The following is a 20,224-nucleotide window of genomic DNA, read 5'->3' as shown; positions in this document are numbered from 1 at the left end:
AATGTTCTGTTAAGTACTCTGTGCAGCATTGAGACTCTCAGAGCATGTTGTCCTCTCAGCTGTGGAAAGCAGAGAGATTTAAAAATGTGATAGTAAAGAAGACGCAGCTCAAATTAATTAACTGTTTTCCTCCTCAAGTGTCATTATTTAAGATCATTTGATGTTTTTAAGGCCACTGAGTTTAAGGATTTAAATCTGGGGATAACTCTGGAGTAAGAAGATTATAGAGTAAGGACGATCCGTCCTCCAGCTGTAGCTTGGCAACTAGCCTTTCATGCAAATCACATGCTAATTAATTAATTGCATGCTAATTGGATGTCTCCTCCCTCATTTCCTGGCCTGTCCACTTCTACAGCCTTCATTCTTCATCTCTGATCTCTTTTATTCATTCTAGAATGCCCCCATTTTTAAAACATCTCCATATCCCAGTTCTCTTGCTGAGGCTTCCTTTGTAAGTTTAATTTGTTTATTTAGTTACATTAACATCTGACCTCTGTGCTGCCATGGAACCCAAGGCAGAAAATATTTATTTACATGCTACATTTTTATCCTGCCTTTCCTTCGAGGAGCTCGAGGCAATGTACAATGCATCCTCCACTTCTAGTTTCAATACTCTTCTGAAAACCTTTTTCCTTCTAGCTGTTCTATAAATTCCTCCCCCCCTCCCCCACAAACTTATTCAATCATTTCAGAAGCATTCCTTGTCATTTTAAATATACTTTTAATTTCTCTCTCTCTTCCTTGCTTCCCTGTTTATTCAACCCCATTTGTAAACTTATCACCTATGAATGGTTCTCAGGCAACAACTTTTAAAAATGTTTTGCAGTTTGTACAGCACCAGACACATTGCTGACATCCCACTATCCAGCAAAGCAAGGCATTCAGCTCTGTAAACAATTTTATTCATATAGGAGCCTCGAGGACTAACAGCTGCTGAACTTTATATTCTACAGCAAAAAAGGTAAACGAAGAGGTAAAAGAAACACCATTGCATCAATTATATTGAACATCTCTTTTTGAAAACAATCTGGCATTTTGTAGCAAATTAAGAATATTTAAAATTGCCTAACGAAGAGCTTGGACATGTGCATTCCTTTTCATTAGAAAAAAAATTGGTGCAAACAATAATTACTAGCCCTTTGCTATTAGGTAGGCAGTGCTTAAGCATGTTTAACTCTGCTGGACTATGGCCCTCATCTTGAATTAAGTGATCCTGCTTAAAGTGTCTGTACAGAAACAGTCAAACAGAAATTCATTATTTCACAATGGACTCGGTCTCGCTAGGCAGATATAATCCTTTAGTGCAAAAGGATGCAAGCTGCATGGCCAGAAGACATGGATTTACTCCTAGATAGTAAAAATGTTCTACTTAGTTTCAGACCGATATTTGTTAATTGTTACAACAACCAATTAGCGCACACACCTCTTCAGGAAATATATTAATTAACAAATAGAAAACTTCATTTAAACCTGGGGGTGAGGGTAATTTAAATCACCAATTTACAAAAGTCCACCATGTGGCAAATTAAAAGCTCACATTAAGTCCAATTAAAGCAGATATTTGAAGGTGGGAAAGGAAAGGAACACACTGAAGGTGGAGTCATCCAACAGTGAATAGCACAGAAGGTACTCAAGACATCTATTAAAATGAAGAAGGGGGACCTTCCGTTAATATCAATACTCACACACAGGGGCCCATCAGAGCTGAGGCTTAAAAGGACTAGTTTCTTACAGCAGCTACTGAGCTTTAGCGCTGTCTGTCACCAAGCTAAAGTTCTAGGAAGGGTTTATAAATACAGGTCATGTGCTCAAAAACCAGTGCACTATTCTTATCATTCAATCAATTAGCCTAGTTTGCCCATCATGCTATGCCAAACCATGGTTTAGCATTTACATGTAAGCATCCAGGCTCCAGGAGGGTTTGTGGCTGCTTTGTTCCTCCTCCTGTCATTCTGCTACTGTGCTACATACACCATGTCACCTAAACATGGGCTCAGGGTTTAACTCTCTCCAGATTAACCACAAGAGGAAACCAAGGTTTGTAACAATGGCATACAACCCATGATTTGTGAAGCAGAGGTAAACAGTGAGCCAGGGTTTGGAAGATATCCTAAGCTTAGCGCACCACAGCAGCAGAGTAAAGGGAGGAGGGGTAAAATGGTTGCATTCTCCCCTCAGAGAGCCCGTGCATTTCCATTAAGCCAGGATAAGGTTTTACACAAGTGATGGACTATGCTGAATCAGCAAAGCTAACAGTTAAAATAAGTGAACTTAACAATGATTGCTTCATGGAAAAATAGAAGCCTTTTTCAGACTATTTAAAGAAATGATGAATTTGTGTGAGCAGGATTTGAACTATGAGCAACAGAAGGAATTAGAGATTGTTGCATTCTTGTTATGATATGAGGTAAAAGGTCAAAGGTAAAGGACCCCTGGACAGTTGAGTCCAGTCAAAGGCGACTATGGGGTTGTGGCGCTCATCTCGCTTTCAGACCAACAGAGCCAGCGTTTGTCCACAGACAGCTTTCCGGGTCATGTGGCCAGCATGACTAAACCGCTTCTGGCACAATTGAGCACCATGACAGAAACCAGAGCACACGAAAACGCTGTTTACCTTCCTGCCGCAGTGGTACCTATTTATCTACTTGCACTGGCATGCTTTTGAACTGCTAGGTTGGCAAGAGCTGGGACAGAGCAATGGGAGCTCACCCCATTGCGGGGATTCGAACCACCGACCTTCTGATCGGCAAGCCCAAGAGGCTCAATGGTTTAGACCACAGCGCCACCCATGTCCAATGATATAAGAGAGGGGAGATGGGGTGCAGCAAGGGGGAGAGGAAAAAACACCATGGAAAATGGAATGGGAAGTCAATAAAACAAAAGAAAAATTATTATGTATTGGAATGTCTATGTGATTATTATTATTTTTTTGAAAATTTAGTAAAACTTATTTGAAAAAAGTTACTCCAGATGACAAGAAGACACGCACATAGGACACCTACCTTGGAATGGCATAGGGGAAGACTGAGCCATGTGGAGATGCTCCTCGCTGATCAGATATATTGGTTGGTGCTGGACGATCTCCACACTTGTACACACATTGCATTCCCCATGAAGGAAGAATGTGAAGGCGCAGGACAAATGCTCACTGAAAGGAAGAGAGAAGAGGGAAACGTGACAAAAGGTCGTTTAAACCTGGGATCAATGCTTCAGAGAATGGCAACAGAGATTCTATGGATCTTGCTGGAACAGAAACTACAACACATGGTGCTTGCATGGGTGTGAACACACTTTCATCTCCAACGTAAGTGGCAGAAACATCAAGCCCTTCCCTGCTGAAAAAGCAGAGAAGCATGTAGCGAAAAGGAGCCTGTATGCTGATCAAGACATCATACATTCAGTCTTCACAAGACTTCACACGAGAGATGGAGCTGCTGCAAACTAAAGCTCATGCCTCAAAACAAATCACAATAAAGAACATGAACAAGGTTTTACTGCCTTAACCACAATCAAATCCCTTCACAAAAAAGGCATGTTGCAAAACAGGGAGCACGTGCCCCATTAAAATAAGTGCATTTTTAAAGAGTTAACTTCTAACTTCCTTTCTTCTAGCAGATCAAGATGATCGGGTGACAGCAAAAACTGCAAGGTTTTTAGCGAGGGCAATCAGAATAAGATCTATTATTTGATTATTGATGTAAACCTCCAAAATGTATTTTGTATAGTTAAGTTTTTACCTCTATCTTTAGTACATTTTATTTTATTGCTATGGCTAGTGGCTAATGCAAATAAAGATTCTTCTGATCTTGCTCTCTCTCTCTTCTAAGAGCACGGTCAGCTCAACCCTGGCTATGAAGCATGCATTTCATTAACTTCCAGCAACAATAGTAGTTTTCAGAACAAATCTCTTCAACTTAGTTGTTGAACGGAAACAGGGCTGCTCTGGTACCACAGGGACAATGTTGCTAGCATATGCTAAGGCACCAGATTTTGTCTGCTTCACTACTGGCTGGAGGGACAAGATGCTTGTTGGGCTATCGAGCACCCTAAGCCAGGTACCTAGAACATGCAGCTCTGATCATTTCTGTATTGTTCAGCCAACAACTGCTGAACAATCCCAACAGTCACTAGAAAATTCAAAGATACCTTTGCCATACTGGGTATTTTAGATGTTTTAGATGTTATTCATCACTCAGTAACACTAGCTAGCCCTCTTCTACTTTATTCTAGCTCCCATTGAAACTGCTTAGCTCCCAAAGAGAAGACGATACTCCTGGGTCTTTCACACAATGGCTGCCAAGTGAATAAAGGCAGTGTGAGGGAAACACTAGGACACCCCAGCGTTTCCCAGAAGGCAACGTAATTGGCTTTATATGCAGGTGGAGAGGAAATGGCACTGCCTCACAACTCTGCCTCTGAGAATAGCAGAAGGGTGGGTTCCCTGCACTCTTAGCTAAAGGGGAAGTGTGGCATTGCTCAGTTGTAAAGAAAAGTTGCTTCTGGGCAAAGTTTCCCAAAGTGAAAGAGAGTTGGGATCAGCTGATTTCTGTTGAATCACTCATGACCGTGCCTTTGATCCTTGTTGCTTCCTTTGGCACAGAGCCCAGCTCTAAGAGAAAAGCACTGCCCAAGCCAACCCACAAGTACGCTTGAATGAAAGAAAACAAACAACTGGGATAATTTAGTGGACCACTCTTCAAATCACTGCAGCCGTTTAACCAGCCGATCCTTATTGTAAAACTAAAGCTTCCACACATTATCCTATCACTAAAGGAGGAAAGATTTGCTGGAAAAGACTTTTTGACCAGGCCAATATTTTTAACCTACCCAAAAGAATGTTGAATGGTTTAATGTCTCAGAACTGCAAGCATAATGTATTTATGACTTACAACTGGACAATGGTAAAGTTTAGTTAGTGATGCCTACTTTCAATATGACCCAGTTCAGATATTGAAGCCAAACAATAATTAAGTTCTACTCAGCTTTACTATCCCTGGTGTTTTTATACTGTATTATTCCAATGAATGGAGTTTACAATACTAAAAACAAAGCCCCATCGAGCTGGAAGTTCAGTGACACTGAATTATTTGTAGCCTGATACTCACATGCCTGGTATATCAAACAGGAGCCTGAAGGCTTGTTTACCTCTGGTGCAAATCCATTGGCAGGAAACAGTACAGAACTGTAGGAGGAGGAACTGAAGCCCTTAGTTGCAGGCCTGTTCACTTTGTTGTGAAGGAAGCCTGAACTCTGCCTCTGTGAAAGGCTGGTGTGCTCCTTCTCTCAAGCAAATCTGAAGGGACGTTCTTCAGAGAGCAAGCTACATGGCTACAGCTATTCTACAAAAGGAGATCCACTTTGAGGAAGGATGGGACCCTCTGCCAGGTCCCCAGCAGGTCAGTTTGTGAGGAGGGGCTGCTGCTGCCTGCCACGTGAAGTAGCAGATTAGAGTCTTTCCATGGCAGCTGACCTGCATGTGTGTAGGTACAATGCAACCTATATAAAGAGCGTGTTACATTTTTGCTTTGCCTCTTCTCTAGAGCCTCGGTATGCAAGCTGTGCAAAAGGGGAGAGATGGGGGTCAGGGAGAAAAGAGACAGGGATGTCAAAGAGAGAAGGAGTGGAGAAAGAAAGGCTGACAAAAGTAGCAGAGTGGAGAAGAATCTGAAAAGAGACCTGAGGGAGAAGAGAAAGGAAAAAAAGGAAGGAAGGAAGGAAGGAAGGAAGGAAGGAAGGAAGGAAGGACGGACAAATATGAGAATGCGGGGGGGGGCATGGACAGACAAAGAGTTTTGACAGAAACTGCTATTCATCTAGCAACCATTAACTGACATTAATTTCCTGATTCAAGAAATCTAATGCTGTCAAATAACCAGCAGTGGTTTGATTTTGATCTTGTGAATTGTTTGCTTTGTTCATTGTTTATGTCAACAGTTCTTAAGCTTGCGAGATAAAGAAATACTGTCAAATCCATTGGAGTCCAGAGTGATTGCCAACCTGCCCTCCTATACTCTGATTACAGAACTCTAAAGGCATCATACTATCATTACTCCAACAGAGATAAATAAAAAGACAGATACGTCTCCAGTGCTATTTTGTGGACAACCATTATTTATAAAAGAATCAGATTGCATTTCTGCTTTTAACTTGTACATAAATTTTCTAGAGTTAGGGTGGGAAGTGAGGTAGCCAGGTTTGCAATGATTAGAACACTGGGTGGGGGTTGTGAAGAGATCCAAAGGGATTTCTCCAAAATGGGTGAGTGGGCAGCAAATTGGCAAATGCAATTTAATGCAAGCAAGTGGAAGTGATGCAGACTGACGTAAAAAACAAAACAAAAAAACCAACCTTATTTCAGATATACTCTAATGGAGTGTGAAATGGTGAGTGATGCAGCAGCTGTAAAAATACTGTGTACAGCTCTAGTTGCCTCACCTCAAAGAAAGATTTTGTAGAGCTAGGAAAAGTTCAGAACAGGGCAAACAAAATGATCACAGGGCTGGAGCAACTCCCCTACAAGAGAAAGTTAAGGCATTGGGGAGAAGGGAAAGTTGAGAAGGAGGGACAGGACAGAGGTGTGTGAGCATGCCTAGTGCACAGAATGTGAATGAGGCCAAGTTTTTCTCATGAGAAAATACTGAGGCTCAAGATGTGCGAGTTCCCTTATCAGAAGAAGCAAAACAATAGAAGTGGGTGTGACTCCACACATCCACTTTCTGTTTGGATGTTATTTATAACATCTAAATCCACCCTAAAACTGAAAGCATATGAAGTATAACACTTTATGTTTCTGGAGACCTAGAACACTCAGAAAGGAGTGTTCAGGGGTGAAGTCAAACTGTTGGAAGGTTGCAGGGATTCCCACATGGTGGGGTTAATGTTTCCCACTTTCATGCCACGTTTGCAGATAACACAGAGCAGGTCTGCCAACAGGCCTGGTGCTTGAAGCCAGCTCTCTGTAGAGCACACCCTTGGGATCCTGCTATCTTCCATTCTGCATACATGACCAAGCCAGCATAGGCCACTGAGACAGAACTGCAAACATACTGGAAATGTGGGCTTGGATGAGCACATTTCTGTTTGAGAGACTATCCGGCCATGTGATGCCCAAAATCTTCCTGACACAGCACGTACAGTGGTACCTTGCTTCTCAAACTTAATCCGTTCTGGAAGTCTGTTCCAAAACCAAAGCGTTCCAAAACCAAGGCACGCTTTCCCATAGAAAGTAATGCAAAATGGATTAAACCATTCCAGACTTTTAAAAACAACCCCTAAAACAGCAATTTAACATGAGTTTTACTATCTAACAAGACCATTGATCCATAAAATGAAAGCAATAAACAATGTACTAAAGTCACACAATCAATCAATCAGTAGCTGAACTGGGTTCCACACAGTCACAAAAACAAAACAAAAAGAGCCACAAAAACAAAAACTCAAAATAAATAGCAAAAACAGACAGACCTCAGTGTAACACTCAAAACGGAAGTGTAACACTCAAATTGGAAGCGTAACACTCAAAACGGAGCATCTTCGACTTCTGGAAAAAGTTTGCAAACCCGAACACTTACTTCCGGGTTTTTTGTGTCATCTGCATCAACATCTCACACTTAATAACCTACCACACTTTTGTCTTGGCACAGAGACATGCCAGGTTGAACAGAAACCCATTGCTCCTTGAGTGGGAGTATACACCGTCTTCAGTCATACTGAAGGCATTAGAGAGCTACAGGGAGAAGAATATACCAAAGAGAGATGGGGCAAGAACAGAGAATACTCAGAGTGCACTGTGTTTCTGAAAATCCTTCCCTAGAGAGACTCACCTGGCTCCATTTTGCTGACCTTCAGGTGAATTGTGAAAATCATCATCACCACCAACAACATATCTTCACCAGGAATTTTGCTCAAAAATTTACACCTGCTACTCTGATAGGTTTTATCTATCTCTGTTGCAGTGATGTTATGCTTCTGCTTTGTATTTATGCACAGTTGTGTTTTAATGGTTGCTGTAAGCCACTTTGTGGGTCTTTTAGGTGAGATAAGTGTTTTAAACAGATACAGGCAGAGAAAGTTATTTTGCATGGGCATCGTGGTAAAAGCCAGCCTCAGGGCTGAATTCACACAATGAAATGGTAAACTACATAAAATATCCTGCAAGATTCATTCAGAAGCACATTCAGTGTAGCTTAGAAATGCATGAATGACAGACAAGGAAGCGGAAAGGTGTGTGTTCCACTTCAAGGTGTATGCACCTCCAGTAGTAACCTGCTTATGAATAGCTGCAGCATGTCTGCGGTTGGTTTCAACACACATTGCCTCAACTAGAATTTATTTGATGAGCCAATCATATGTTACAGTGGCAGCTCCCCTGGCCTTCCTCCAGAGGGCTCCCTTGCAGTGCTTAGCACGGAAATAAAGATGAGGACACACTGGCTGAATCAGATGATCATATCTGGACTTAATAAACTGAGATACACATACGCCATTTCCCTGCACATGCAGCTCCTTTGCTCATCAAGCTATCAAAGCATGAAGCTTCGAATTAACCATAGTTTCCCATTTTGCCCAACCTGGGAAACTATAGTTATGAACTACTGAAGAGGCCAGGATATTAAACATGCTTAACATACTATTCTCCACACACACACACACACACACACACACACACACACACACACAGCTGGCAACTACAGTTCAGACAAACCAGAAAAATAGCGTTTATTAGAATCTTTCTGGTTTGGCCGCATGGGCAGGCAAAAACTGAACTGAGCTCCGAGCATCCAAACTGGGCCAGACTCCCTATTCCAAGTTTAAACTTAAAACCATGCAGATCGAAGGACCCCACCCTGTTTCATATCTTTTTGATTACATTCTTCAGCGACACACTTTATCAACATACCAGTGTTCAGTCTTTTTAAATAAAAAAAAATGTTGTGTCAGTATATATAGTCCTGTGCAGCCATATTAAACTGTAAGACATTATTCCTCTCAAAGTGAAACATCACTCACTCACCCTCAAAAAAGATAAAGTCACAGGGCTGGAAGGAGAAACTCAAAAGCTGCAACATCACAATTTAAGATTTTGTTTTTATTTTTATTTTTTAAAGCAGACTTGACCCATTACTCTGTCTGTACCTAACGATGGCTCAGTGACGAATAAGCAATTTTGAATTATTCCTCAGTCATAAGCACAGCAGTAACAATTCTGAAATTCTTATGGAATGGCTTTATTCCACAACATAGAATCATGGAATTGTAGCGTTGGAAGGGACCCCAAGCTTCACCTGAAGTTTCTCAGGCAGCACAGCTTGGAAAGACATCCCTCTATGTTCAAATGAGGATTCTGGATAATGTCTTCATTTGGAAAGCTTCTGCAAATCCATTTCACCAGATATGCACCTTGCTGTACCATTTAGAACCTTACGCTACTTTTAATAAATAATACAGCTGGCAGGAGGGGGGGCGTGTTCTGACTGCTGCACCGATTCTCAATCTCCAGGGTTCAAGAAGAAAAAGCATATGCAACTAAGGCTTTAAAATATACTTTGATGTTTCCCACTTTTAGGATTTCTAGCACGAGGAGACCTCTGCCAAAGAACATATATATTCAAATCAGAATAGCCCTTTCTTTCCGACATTAACACTCCTTTTCATAAGCTATTTTTATCTCAGCTTAAGGAAAACAGATTGTGCTATCTGATAGATGTCTCCAATCATGTTCTACTCTTGTATTCAAATTTGTGTATTTATAGAAGAGCATTCCAGTGCTTTCTCTACATTATCCTTCAGATGTTATGAAGATGTTCTTACCAAAACAATTACACAGGTGAAACAACACAAAGAGTCCCCTGGCACCTTAAAAAGACTCATTTATACTGGCAGGCACTTTTCCAGACTAGAGCTTACAAGGCTGGAAAACAAGCAGGGAAAACTGGCAAGACAATTTCATGCACATGATTTAACTGTGATGATTTCTTGTTTTAGGAGGAAAAACTCCAGAAGGTAAACTAAGATGGCTCATAGCCCCTGAATGCTCGCCTTTGTAAATATGAGGTGCAAACAGGATCACTACACACAGCAGTCCAAGCACACCAATATTCCATGAGTGTTTGCTATGGACAACATTAAAAGCATACATTAAAGAAAGTTCTTCTTGAGGATAACCCTGTACCTTGCAGCTTACTCATATTCAGTTCTCCTACCCCAGTATTTAAACTGTTTAAAAGAAATGGGAACGAGTAGATTAAAAAAAAAAATTCTCCTTCAGATGCATGAATTACATGCTCCAGAGTACAGAATATTCTGCAGGATTTAAAATCACATCAGAAGCCCCTTTGCAAATACCAGACCCTTCTTCAACTGCAATTTAGGACTTACTTATAAATGGTTGAACATATATACCCATCTTTCTCATAAGCAATGCAGGAAAGTTGCCTTACACTAGGCCGGCTATCAGTCTACCTACCCAAGGGTGGTCCAGCGTTTGGCCCTAAAGGCCTTTTTGGGCAGCCCTTAGCAACGTTTGACACCCTGCCCAGTCCTTGCACAAACTGGCTTTGGTAAGGAGGTGTGAGGGCTCTGGCAGGTTCTTAGAGCTCTCACGCCTCCTTTCCAAAGCCCAGCACCTTGCTGAGGCAGCTCTGGGAAGGTAGTGGGGGGGGGGGGGAGAGAGAGAGAGAGAGAGAGAGAGAGAGAGAGAGAGAGAGAGAGAGAGATCGTTTTGGCCTTCCTCCTCACTCTTCCCCCCGCTCGCCCCGACAACAAGGCAGTGTGCAGCCCACTGGTTCCATGTCGAAGTACTCCGGCGGCCCATTTGGTATGAAAAGTTGGACTGCACTGATCTAACCTAACTGGCAGCAGCACTCTAGAGTCTCTGGCAGAGATTTATCCAATCACCTGGTACTTGATCCTTTTCTTTTCTTTTCTAAGGTGCCAGGGATTGAACCATGCAATCTGCTACAGAGCTACAGTTCCTCCTTTTGCTCTTTGCTTTTCTTTCCCCTACTCATAAATACAAATCTTAAGTGACAATGCCCCACACCCTCCCTCCAGTAGTGTGGTAGTACCAGTGATTAAATTCATCTTCTATCAAGGCAGGACCCATTTGTACATGCTAACCCACCAGCTAAAAAACCAACAGACCAGGTAATCAATTGCAACCCCACAAATAAATTCTGCAACTGTACAAGAACCTTCAGAAGCCATAAGATTCAAACACCAAGATCCTCCCTATGAATATAAATTAGCCTGTTTCTTCACTAGCATCCAGAGTGTTGAGATAACAAACTCACAATGCAGAAAAGTGTTTAGATAACACAGGAAGCATTTAGATAATGTTATGAACCCATTATCTTGACACTTTGTATGCATTCTTGCCAGGACTAGCATGCTAGAACTAATTTGCTTGACTCTTGATAGTCTGTTCTCACTGATTTTATCTCCAACTCTCTTGCTATCCCCATTCACAAGCAAAGGAGAAAGGGATCAGCTAGCAGTTTGGGTTCCAAAGTGAGCTGTCATCAGACACCAAGGCAATGCAAAGGAAAGGCTTCAAGCTCCACACCAGAGCTTGCCAGCTCAAACACGGATCCATGTTCCCAGTGTAACGCAAACCATTTCATAGCGGCCAAGATCAGTTCTTCCAAATGCTTACAAGCATGCTCTCTAAACACTTAATTATCAGTGTTGATGCAACTGGGCTGTTTAACCTCACTTGGTGTCGGGAGGTACTAACCACTGCCCTACGTGGTAAACCAAGTCACTGTAGCTTCTCAGGGTGGAAATCTCACATGGTGGCCAGAGGAACAGCCAGGAAAACTCACCTGGTACCCATGCCCAATAGATTCTTAGTGCCAGACATGGGCCTTCAAATGGCACTTAAACACTGTAACATACTTCAGTCTGCTTCTCACAGTACTTTTACTGATTTGATTGCTTTATATTGATGGAAACTGACTTGAACACTGGTATCTAAATACTATTAAGAAATAGGAACAGGAAAGGAAGATATAGAAGTGTTGGGAAGACAGAAAATGAAAACAGGCAGGGAGCTCTAAACCATGGTGCCTGGATACTAACTCCATCAGTTAAAACCAAGTTCTATACTACAGTTAGCATTTATATTATTTATTGGACCTGTTAAGACACTGTTTTAAATGTAAACTCAAAGAGACTTATAATATAATACAAAAATTCAAACCAAAGCAAAACAAAACAAAAAAAAAGCTGAAAAGACCGATATACATAAAAAGCAGTCTAACAAATCCCACCCACTAACAGAGACCACAGTTTCTAAAACTCTCCAAGCTAAAGGCCAAAAGGATGGATGAAAAGAAGTATTTTTCGTCCAGTGCCTAAAAGTAGCCAGTGATGGTGGCAGGCATGTGAGGACAACATTCCATAAGGAGGGAGCCACAGCTGAAAAGGCACTGTGGCAACCTATGGTTTGTCATGGAGTCCGAAAACAGACACTCACTGTAACTGAATGCTAGTATCTATTTTACTGTAAGCTGCAAAAACTGTGTTACTGACACAGAATGAATTACGGAACTATCTGACAGGGTCACACAATAGGGACTCACAGGTTTCTGTTCAGTATCTGAGTACAGAAGAAAGGTTCACCTCTATGATAACAGTAGTGGTTTTCTTCAGGGCAGAGCTGCCTGCTCCTCATTGCTCCCATGTTTCAGCTTTATGTCCTACTTCTTTATTCTCTCCACCCTGTGATATTTGAGTAGCTTGATTTCACTCTCCATATGAAGCTGGTAACCATAGTTTCTCCATATTAATAGAGCCTTTTTTATTTTATTTTTTTTTTAAAGCATCTGAAGCAGACAGAAAAATGGTTAGCATTGTAGCGATACATTTCTTTTCTGTAACAACAGGCTGCTACTGTCAATTCAGTTGAATGGGATTCAAATACATTACTTGTAAAAATGCATCACTTCTCCATTCCCTGCAGGCCTTTCCCTTTAGAATGGCAGTAAAGGTTATTTACAGGGCTTGAAAAATCTCAAATGATGCAGACTTCTAGGAATTTGCAGTTATTTCCACAGCTCATTTTCTACGCAGTGTAATGGTAACAGTTACAGAAGCTTTGTGTTAGGGCAGCTCATTCCAAACATACAGGATACTGTTAATGGCATCCACATATTTTATTCTCTAGAAAATACTCAAATGATTAAAAACTAGATTAATTCAGTCAAAGGCTCAAACCAGCTCTCATAATTGTTCAGAGTATAAACACACACCAAATCAATATTAAAATGATCAGAAGCAACCAATAGTAAATGTGGTAAGCAACACATGTGACACAATCAAAGTTCCATACATGTTAGTCCCATAGTTTCAATGGAAACATTAAACATAATTTTGTCTTAACTGTGGCTACTAATGCTTCACTTCTAATGAGGGAGATCTCCATTACAGGCTCCTTAGCAAGACGTCACTCAGCATTCATCACAGAAAGTTTCTCAGTACTCCTCATGCTGGAAGTCGTTTTTATTTTTATAGTTGCTTCTTTTAAGGAAGCCAGTGACGCTAAGCACTGCACATTGTTTTAAAAGAACACACCCTGACCACAGCCTTACAACCTAACAACTGTGCTTTAGACTGTGTTTATCTTTTTATCCAGTTGAAGCTCTTGCAAAGCAATACTCCCAGCCTTCTCACACCTGTAAATATGTATTATGAATGTCACATATCCAGAGCTGGGCCAGAGCAAGGAATAGCACTATGTGCAACCCCAATGCAACAGATTGAATCACAAGTCTGCCAACCATTCCAGTAGAAATAACTGGCAGAAATATCCTATGTTGGATTTCGTTCTATAGAAACATGACAAACCTCACCATATTTTATTTAATTAATATGTAAGCTGCCTTTCAAGGCACAGGTGCCCCACTCCCTGTGCACTCACCCCCTATGTAAAGTATTTTTAGAAAAGAAATTCTTAACATAATCATCACCATGCTTATAAGGAATTCAATTAAAACCACATTACACCATCCTAAAACTGAACAGTAGCAATCAATTCATTGGAATAATAAATATAAACAGCTGAAATACACTGACAATCCATCTCTGTCCAGTTTAGATTTTTGCCTATAAGCTCATGCCATAGTTCCTATTCTGGATGTAAAAATAAGCAATACTTTATTATTACATGCCTGAACCTTGGGCTCAGGTGCTCCCTGCTTCTCCTCTTCTCCTTCAGCATGGATGCAAGGAGAGCAGACACATTAATCTCAGCTTTAATCTCAGTTTGCCATTTTGTCCAGACCTGAACTGTGGTTAGTTTTGACTATCTACAGTTATAAGAAACCAGCTACATAAACTTTCAAAGCATTTCACACATACCAAATCTTAGTTAAACTTACATAACTATGGTTAGGTGCAAGTTCTGCACTGAGATGATAAACTGTGGCTTGCGCTTGACCAGCAGATCAGAATCCAAAACCATGGTTTAAAATGGGTTTGCATAACCAAAAATAAAGATACATCACTTTAAAAATTCCAGCTGCTGTCAGCTTCTAAGAAGTCAGCTCTTTATGCTTCTGCCTCACCAAGTGTTTCACAGAATTCAGTAAGAACAACATCAGATGCAGAGGAATCTCATATCCTAAAATCCTTCTTAATTAATAGTTCTCTCTCCCTCTCTGGTAGAGGGAGATACCTCACACTCCTACCTGTGGAAAATATGTGCTTTCTTCTTCTGGCACCTCCACATTAGGGGTAGGTAGTTTTTTATATTGATTTCATGCATTACTGCAGAGGCAACATGCCATCTCTCTTATAGCAGTTCCTCTTATTGCCACATTCAAAGGAAAAACTATGTGTACTCCTCCATACATTTTCTCAGACGTCCACTGGAATATTATCTTCTATGTTTTGAATGTGTTTCTTTATATAATATTTAACTTGTCCAGGCTCTGTATCCGATTTGGAAAGCAGCTGATACTTTCTTTGCAAATATGTGTCTGCTATTTTTTATTATTAACTTCTCAAATTCCATTGCCTCTCTTCATGCTCATGCACTCTGTTCCTTTGCACAGGATAGAACCTGGAACTGGAGCAGGAGGGGATTTCCTCTTTTAAAGAAAATATTTTAAGCTTTGAATATGCTGTGTGATATCCCAAGTCACCAAACCTAAAAATACAACCTTTCTCCCCCCAAATTTCAAAGCTTTATTCATATTCACAGTCCTATCAGCTTTTACTCTTGCACAAGGGGCCTTTTCTCCTCTGCCCATGTCCTCCCCAGGGGGTTGGGGGAACCCCAGAACAGATTCAGGGGGCTTGCACAAGAAGAAAGCCTTGCGCTGATGGAACATTCACCTTAACACTATGTTGAACTGCACTCCACCATTACGCTATTACCGGTAAGTACTGATTTCCAAGAGAGAAAAGCTTGGACTCAGTAACTGTAAGAATCCCACATCCTTAACAGATTAGACAGTACATATTCTATTCAGTTTTCCATTGGCTCATTACCACAGTCTATAGGTTCAATAGCCTTCAACAGTAGTACAATGGCTGTAACTACCAGGTCTTTAATAAGCTATCAGAATTCTTTGCTGAAACACACATTCTCATCTAGAATTTGTCACTAACTAGAAGCATTAACTGGGAAACAGGCACTGAATTTCAGGTGGTGTGCTTAAAATGGAGGCATGCAGTTATGTCTTAAAAGATTATCAATCATATCTGAAACATCCAGCTAAGCCTTTTTCAACCTCGGGTCCCCAGATGTTTTTGGCCTACAACTCCCATCATCTCTGACCACTGGTCCTGTGAGCTAGGGATCATGGGAGTTGTAGGCCAGAAACATCTGGGGACTCAAGATTGAGAAACACTAAAAAAAATTAAAGACATTGTTCTTGGAGTCATCTAATTCCTTTGTTTCTGACAATCTATTGTTTAATTTGAAGTTATTTCTAACAAGTACTTCAATTCACTTGCCAGGTTACACAAACAAAGCCAGTGCTTTATTCGTCAATTAAGATGCAATCCATTTACTTAAACAAAAGGTGCAATAAACAAAGCATTTTGATAAGAAGAATAAAAATTTATTCAGTGACAGGCATATTATATTCCACTGATAGTACCATTTAGCATACCAATTCAAACCTTACTGCTTAGATTTCTATCCCTGAGGCCTCTTCAGAATTAACAGATCTTCAAGTTTACTCTGACTGGCCATCATCAAAGCAAGCAGAGCCAAAATTATATAGCCAATTAATGTTATTCATCAATTTAAAATATAATCAATACAATATATCAAAAACAAAGCATAAAGTTAAACCAATAATACCATACATAGGCTTTCTTCTAGACACACATCTCCAGGTTAGTCCTACCTCTTCCTAGCGTTCACTGAGGTATGTCAGTGACTTGAACTCACCAATTTCCCCCATTAAGAATATTCATCAAGTTTGCTATTCCACCCCTTATTCATTTTTAAAGCGTGATTTCTTTTTACAGCTTTGAAATGAAGCACATTCCAGCTGTTGTTGTTGCTGCTGCTGCTGTTGTTGTACCCAGGCATGAAAAATATTTAAATGTCTAGGTGGCAACAAATGTTTAGGAGACCAGGCCACAACAATCTGGAATTCATCCAGCCCTGCTTACGCACTAACCAGTCCTCCCCTATTTCCCAGGATATGCCATTATGTCAACTGTGTCCATCTCCCCTTTTCCTCACAAGGAAGAAAGGGAGGTCATATATTCTCCTTGCAGGGAATTAAAAAATATTTGGGGGAATGGGTACGATTAACCTAAGAATTCCCTATAAAGGTTTTGTTGGTACATTCATGGTCAATCATAGTTAATAGTTTACTATTCAACACTCTTGTCTCCAGCCGTGAGAGGTGCTGCCATTAAGGCATTTAAATATGCTCCAGCAAGTAGGATCTACTTTCATTTCCTGCAATTTCACTCTCTGTAGGACTGCACATGTTAGTAACACAACTTGGGAGCGGGGGAACAGGATCCTGTTGGGTCCTTCCCATGGAACTGGAACCCCAATTAATTCCATGGGAGAGCGACATGCAATTGGTCCCATCCATGTACTCACATTACTCATACACAGGACCCTGAAGAATAGCATCGCATCACACAGAAGTGCCTACCATGCTGCAAGAAGCACATGAAAGGCAAGAATTAGCCAGTTCAGGCACTCCAGGTTTACAGTGTAACGGGGATGTGCTTTCTATAGAGCTGGCTTCCAAAAGATAAGAACCAGAGAACCAGAAAGAATTATATAGTGTATTCCTCAAAACTAGAACTTCTAATTCCTCCCCACCACCACCTGAGAACAAGTAAACAAAACTATCAACACTCCTAAGGATTCAGGATAATTGAGCTAAAATAGATCCAATTACTTATGCACACAGACACATAGGATAGGGGGAAACAGCTTGATTAATAGAATGACATAAAAGCTAAAGCCTACACCCAAAATCTTTCAAAGCTTCATTGTGCTAGGATAATATTATGTATAATAGAAGCAGTGAGAACAATCCCCAGGAACTTCTCTTGGTGAAGTCCCGCTGCCTGGTTTACTCTCTCATTTGTTATTAGAAAACACATCATGTCCTAGGCACAATAGAAGGAGAATAAAAAAACAGCACCCCTACATAAATTGAACATCGAACACAAAAGGAAGTATTTTCAGGAAAAACAAATTACAAGGAAATTTTACTCGTGAAGAATTCACAAGCCAGAAGTAGTCCACTGTTACCAAATCACTCAAATTTGGACTGATTTAGGGTGTGCCATTTAAGCAAAACCCCATTTTTCATGAAAGCAGATTTGCATTCTTTGCTCATTTATCATCATCTACGGTCAGACATGCCAAAGGCAACAACGACTGAACCCTGCCGTTCTGTAGGTGCCTAAAATCCTCAAGTAAATCCCAAAGGGGGGGGTTGACAGAACATTCAGTGTCTTGGCACAGATTGGAGTGCGCTGCTGACTCAGGAGCACTGCCAGTTCAAACAATTTTATTGGAAAGAAAACACCGTGAATATTAGCAGTGCAGCGAAATTTCAGCCATAGGCAGAAACAAAATTGTTGAAGTTTTGAGGTCAACACTATGCCATGAGCTGCTGTTACAGACTGTCCCCCTGTTTGCTGGTGGGAATCATCAGCCATCCAAATAAAGTTGGCGATTAAACTCCCAACAGCTGGCAGTGTATTAATTACTGCAGTGTAGCCATAATTCCCACACTGACAGATTTGCATGATCTCTGACCTCAGACTACTAATACTAGCTAGCATATATACCACTGGTCAGTTTTCTAGCCATACCAAGCAACACACAAAGACATGGAAATGCAGGCTTACAGGACAGATCAGAGGTTTTGCAGTGGTCACCTCTTTGCATAACAGTTTACAGTCTTCTGAAACGTCTTCAACAGAGGAAGAATGTCAACTTCCCTAGGGACGTTATTCCACCTCTGTCTCATGGCACCATTTAGACACTTCTCCAAACAGTGCAATATAAACATAATCAAAATACTGCCCTACTCATGCCCTACAGCCTTTGCAAATCTGCCCTATGCATAAAGGAAATAGAGCAGTTCTTGGACATGCAGGATCCCTAGGTATATGTTGGAGCTCCAGGATCAGAATATGTATATGCAGATTTTATAATACATATCAAGGATTACAATCCTAATGCAAACAAAATAAAATAAATAAATAAATAAAAATAAAAATTCCTTCCAGTAAGGAGTTACTGGAAGGAATTTTTTTATTTGTTTTTATTTGTTTTGTTTTGTTTTGTTTCGACTACGGCAGACCAACACGGCTACATACCTGTAACTAATCCTAATGCAAAATTCACACAAACCTTTGGGGTGTTTACAGTTATAGAAACTGATATGCTCCTGTGAGAAGTCTTCACAGCCATCACCTCCCCCTCCCCCCTGACTGCCAATTTGAAATCCTACATTATTTTGCTTATTTGATTATTTTGATACCTTTATACCCCACCCTTTTCCATTATAGAACTCACAGCGGCATATGTGGAAGTCTCCTGGCAGTCTCCCATCCAGGCATTGGCTGCCTCCTGTACCCTCACAAACCATGTACTGGGTTCTGTCTACGAATGAAAGAAGCTCAGCATGTCCAGAGAACCACCAAATACAATTTTGCTTGTACACACACATTACACAAGAGGTCTGTCAAATGGTAACAATTCTGAAACATTTTAATAAGGAGAGTGAGCAAACTTGTGATATTTTGAGGACAGTACATTCAGATTCAGAAGCATATTGCTTTCTTCCATGTAAGTACTGGGGTAGCAGAGAGGGAGGAAATCCTGCCAACCTAGAACCATCCAGAACTCTTACCAAAACTACCAAACTAAGGTAGTCAGCCTTATTAACAAATAAAATAGTACACGAAAGTATCAAAGGCTCCCAAGGTCTGAAAGAAATGGAGAAAGCAGTTCAGGGCTTTTAAAAATTAATCTCAGAGTGCATTCTTTTGTTTGAATATTTTCTTTGAAGGGAGAAGGTCTGGTAGGCTGAACTGCTAGGTCAAACAGCCTCTGCAACCCACCAACTTTCTGAAGCTCTGAACAATTAATGCAAGGTGGGGTTTATTTGTTTGTTGTTTTTGTTTTTTGGAAGGTGAGGGTCTTTACAATTGAATTCATTTTTGTGCGTTATCCTTGCAGAAATTATTCTTGATACAGTGAAGTCGGGTGTGATCTGCTCTGGTAATCAAGATAAAAATAGACTGCATCTTAATGACTAAGAAATTATGAATACATGTTGAATTTGTTGCTTTAAAAGCCACATAAGCTTCACAGTAATTATCATTATTATTGTGGAAAAGCTAGACAATTTATCTTCATACTAAATTATTTGGAGGTTTCTGTTAACCACACACCATTAAAACACACACACACACACACACACACGCAAATAGATAAAGGTTAGAGTAGACCCACTCAAATTAATACTTAGTTTAGTCACATCCATTAATTTAAATTAGTCTACTGTGAGAAGGAGTAAAATTACGACTTCTTCCTGCTCCACCTAATAATTCTGAGGTTTTTATCTAGGATCCTATAGCTTCTCTTTAAGAGCTGGAAGCAGCAGGCAGGCTAGAGGTCAACTGCTGGTTTAGGGCTGCAGAAAGTTAAAACAAAAAACAAAAAACCACAACCTTGGACTGTGAAAATAAACATCTGAATGGAAGAAAGGAAAAAACT

The 20,224-nt window shown here is 40.5% G+C and overlaps 1 protein-coding gene across 2 annotated transcripts in view; it reads right to left on the bottom strand.

Annotated features, from left to right (window-relative positions):
* The window catches only part of MED13L (mediator complex subunit 13L), a 163,838-nt gene that overhangs the window by 57,580 nt on the left and 86,034 nt on the right, over positions 1-20,224 (bottom strand). For both annotated transcript variants that reach the window (XM_083589649.1, XM_083589650.1), the window contains exon 5: positions 3,003-3,148. In XM_083589649.1, coding sequence (XP_083445775.1) covers positions 3,003-3,148 — 146 coding nt within the window. The remainder of the gene's footprint in view (positions 1-3,002; positions 3,149-20,224) is intronic.

Source organism: Podarcis filfolensis, assembly GCF_964270895.1.
Source record: "Podarcis filfolensis genome assembly, chromosome: 16".
Lineage (NCBI taxonomy): Eukaryota > Metazoa > Chordata > Lepidosauria > Squamata > Lacertidae > Podarcis > Podarcis filfolensis.
The sequence above is the reverse complement of the archived record's forward strand: the minus strand, read 5'-3'. Positions and strand labels throughout refer to the sequence as shown.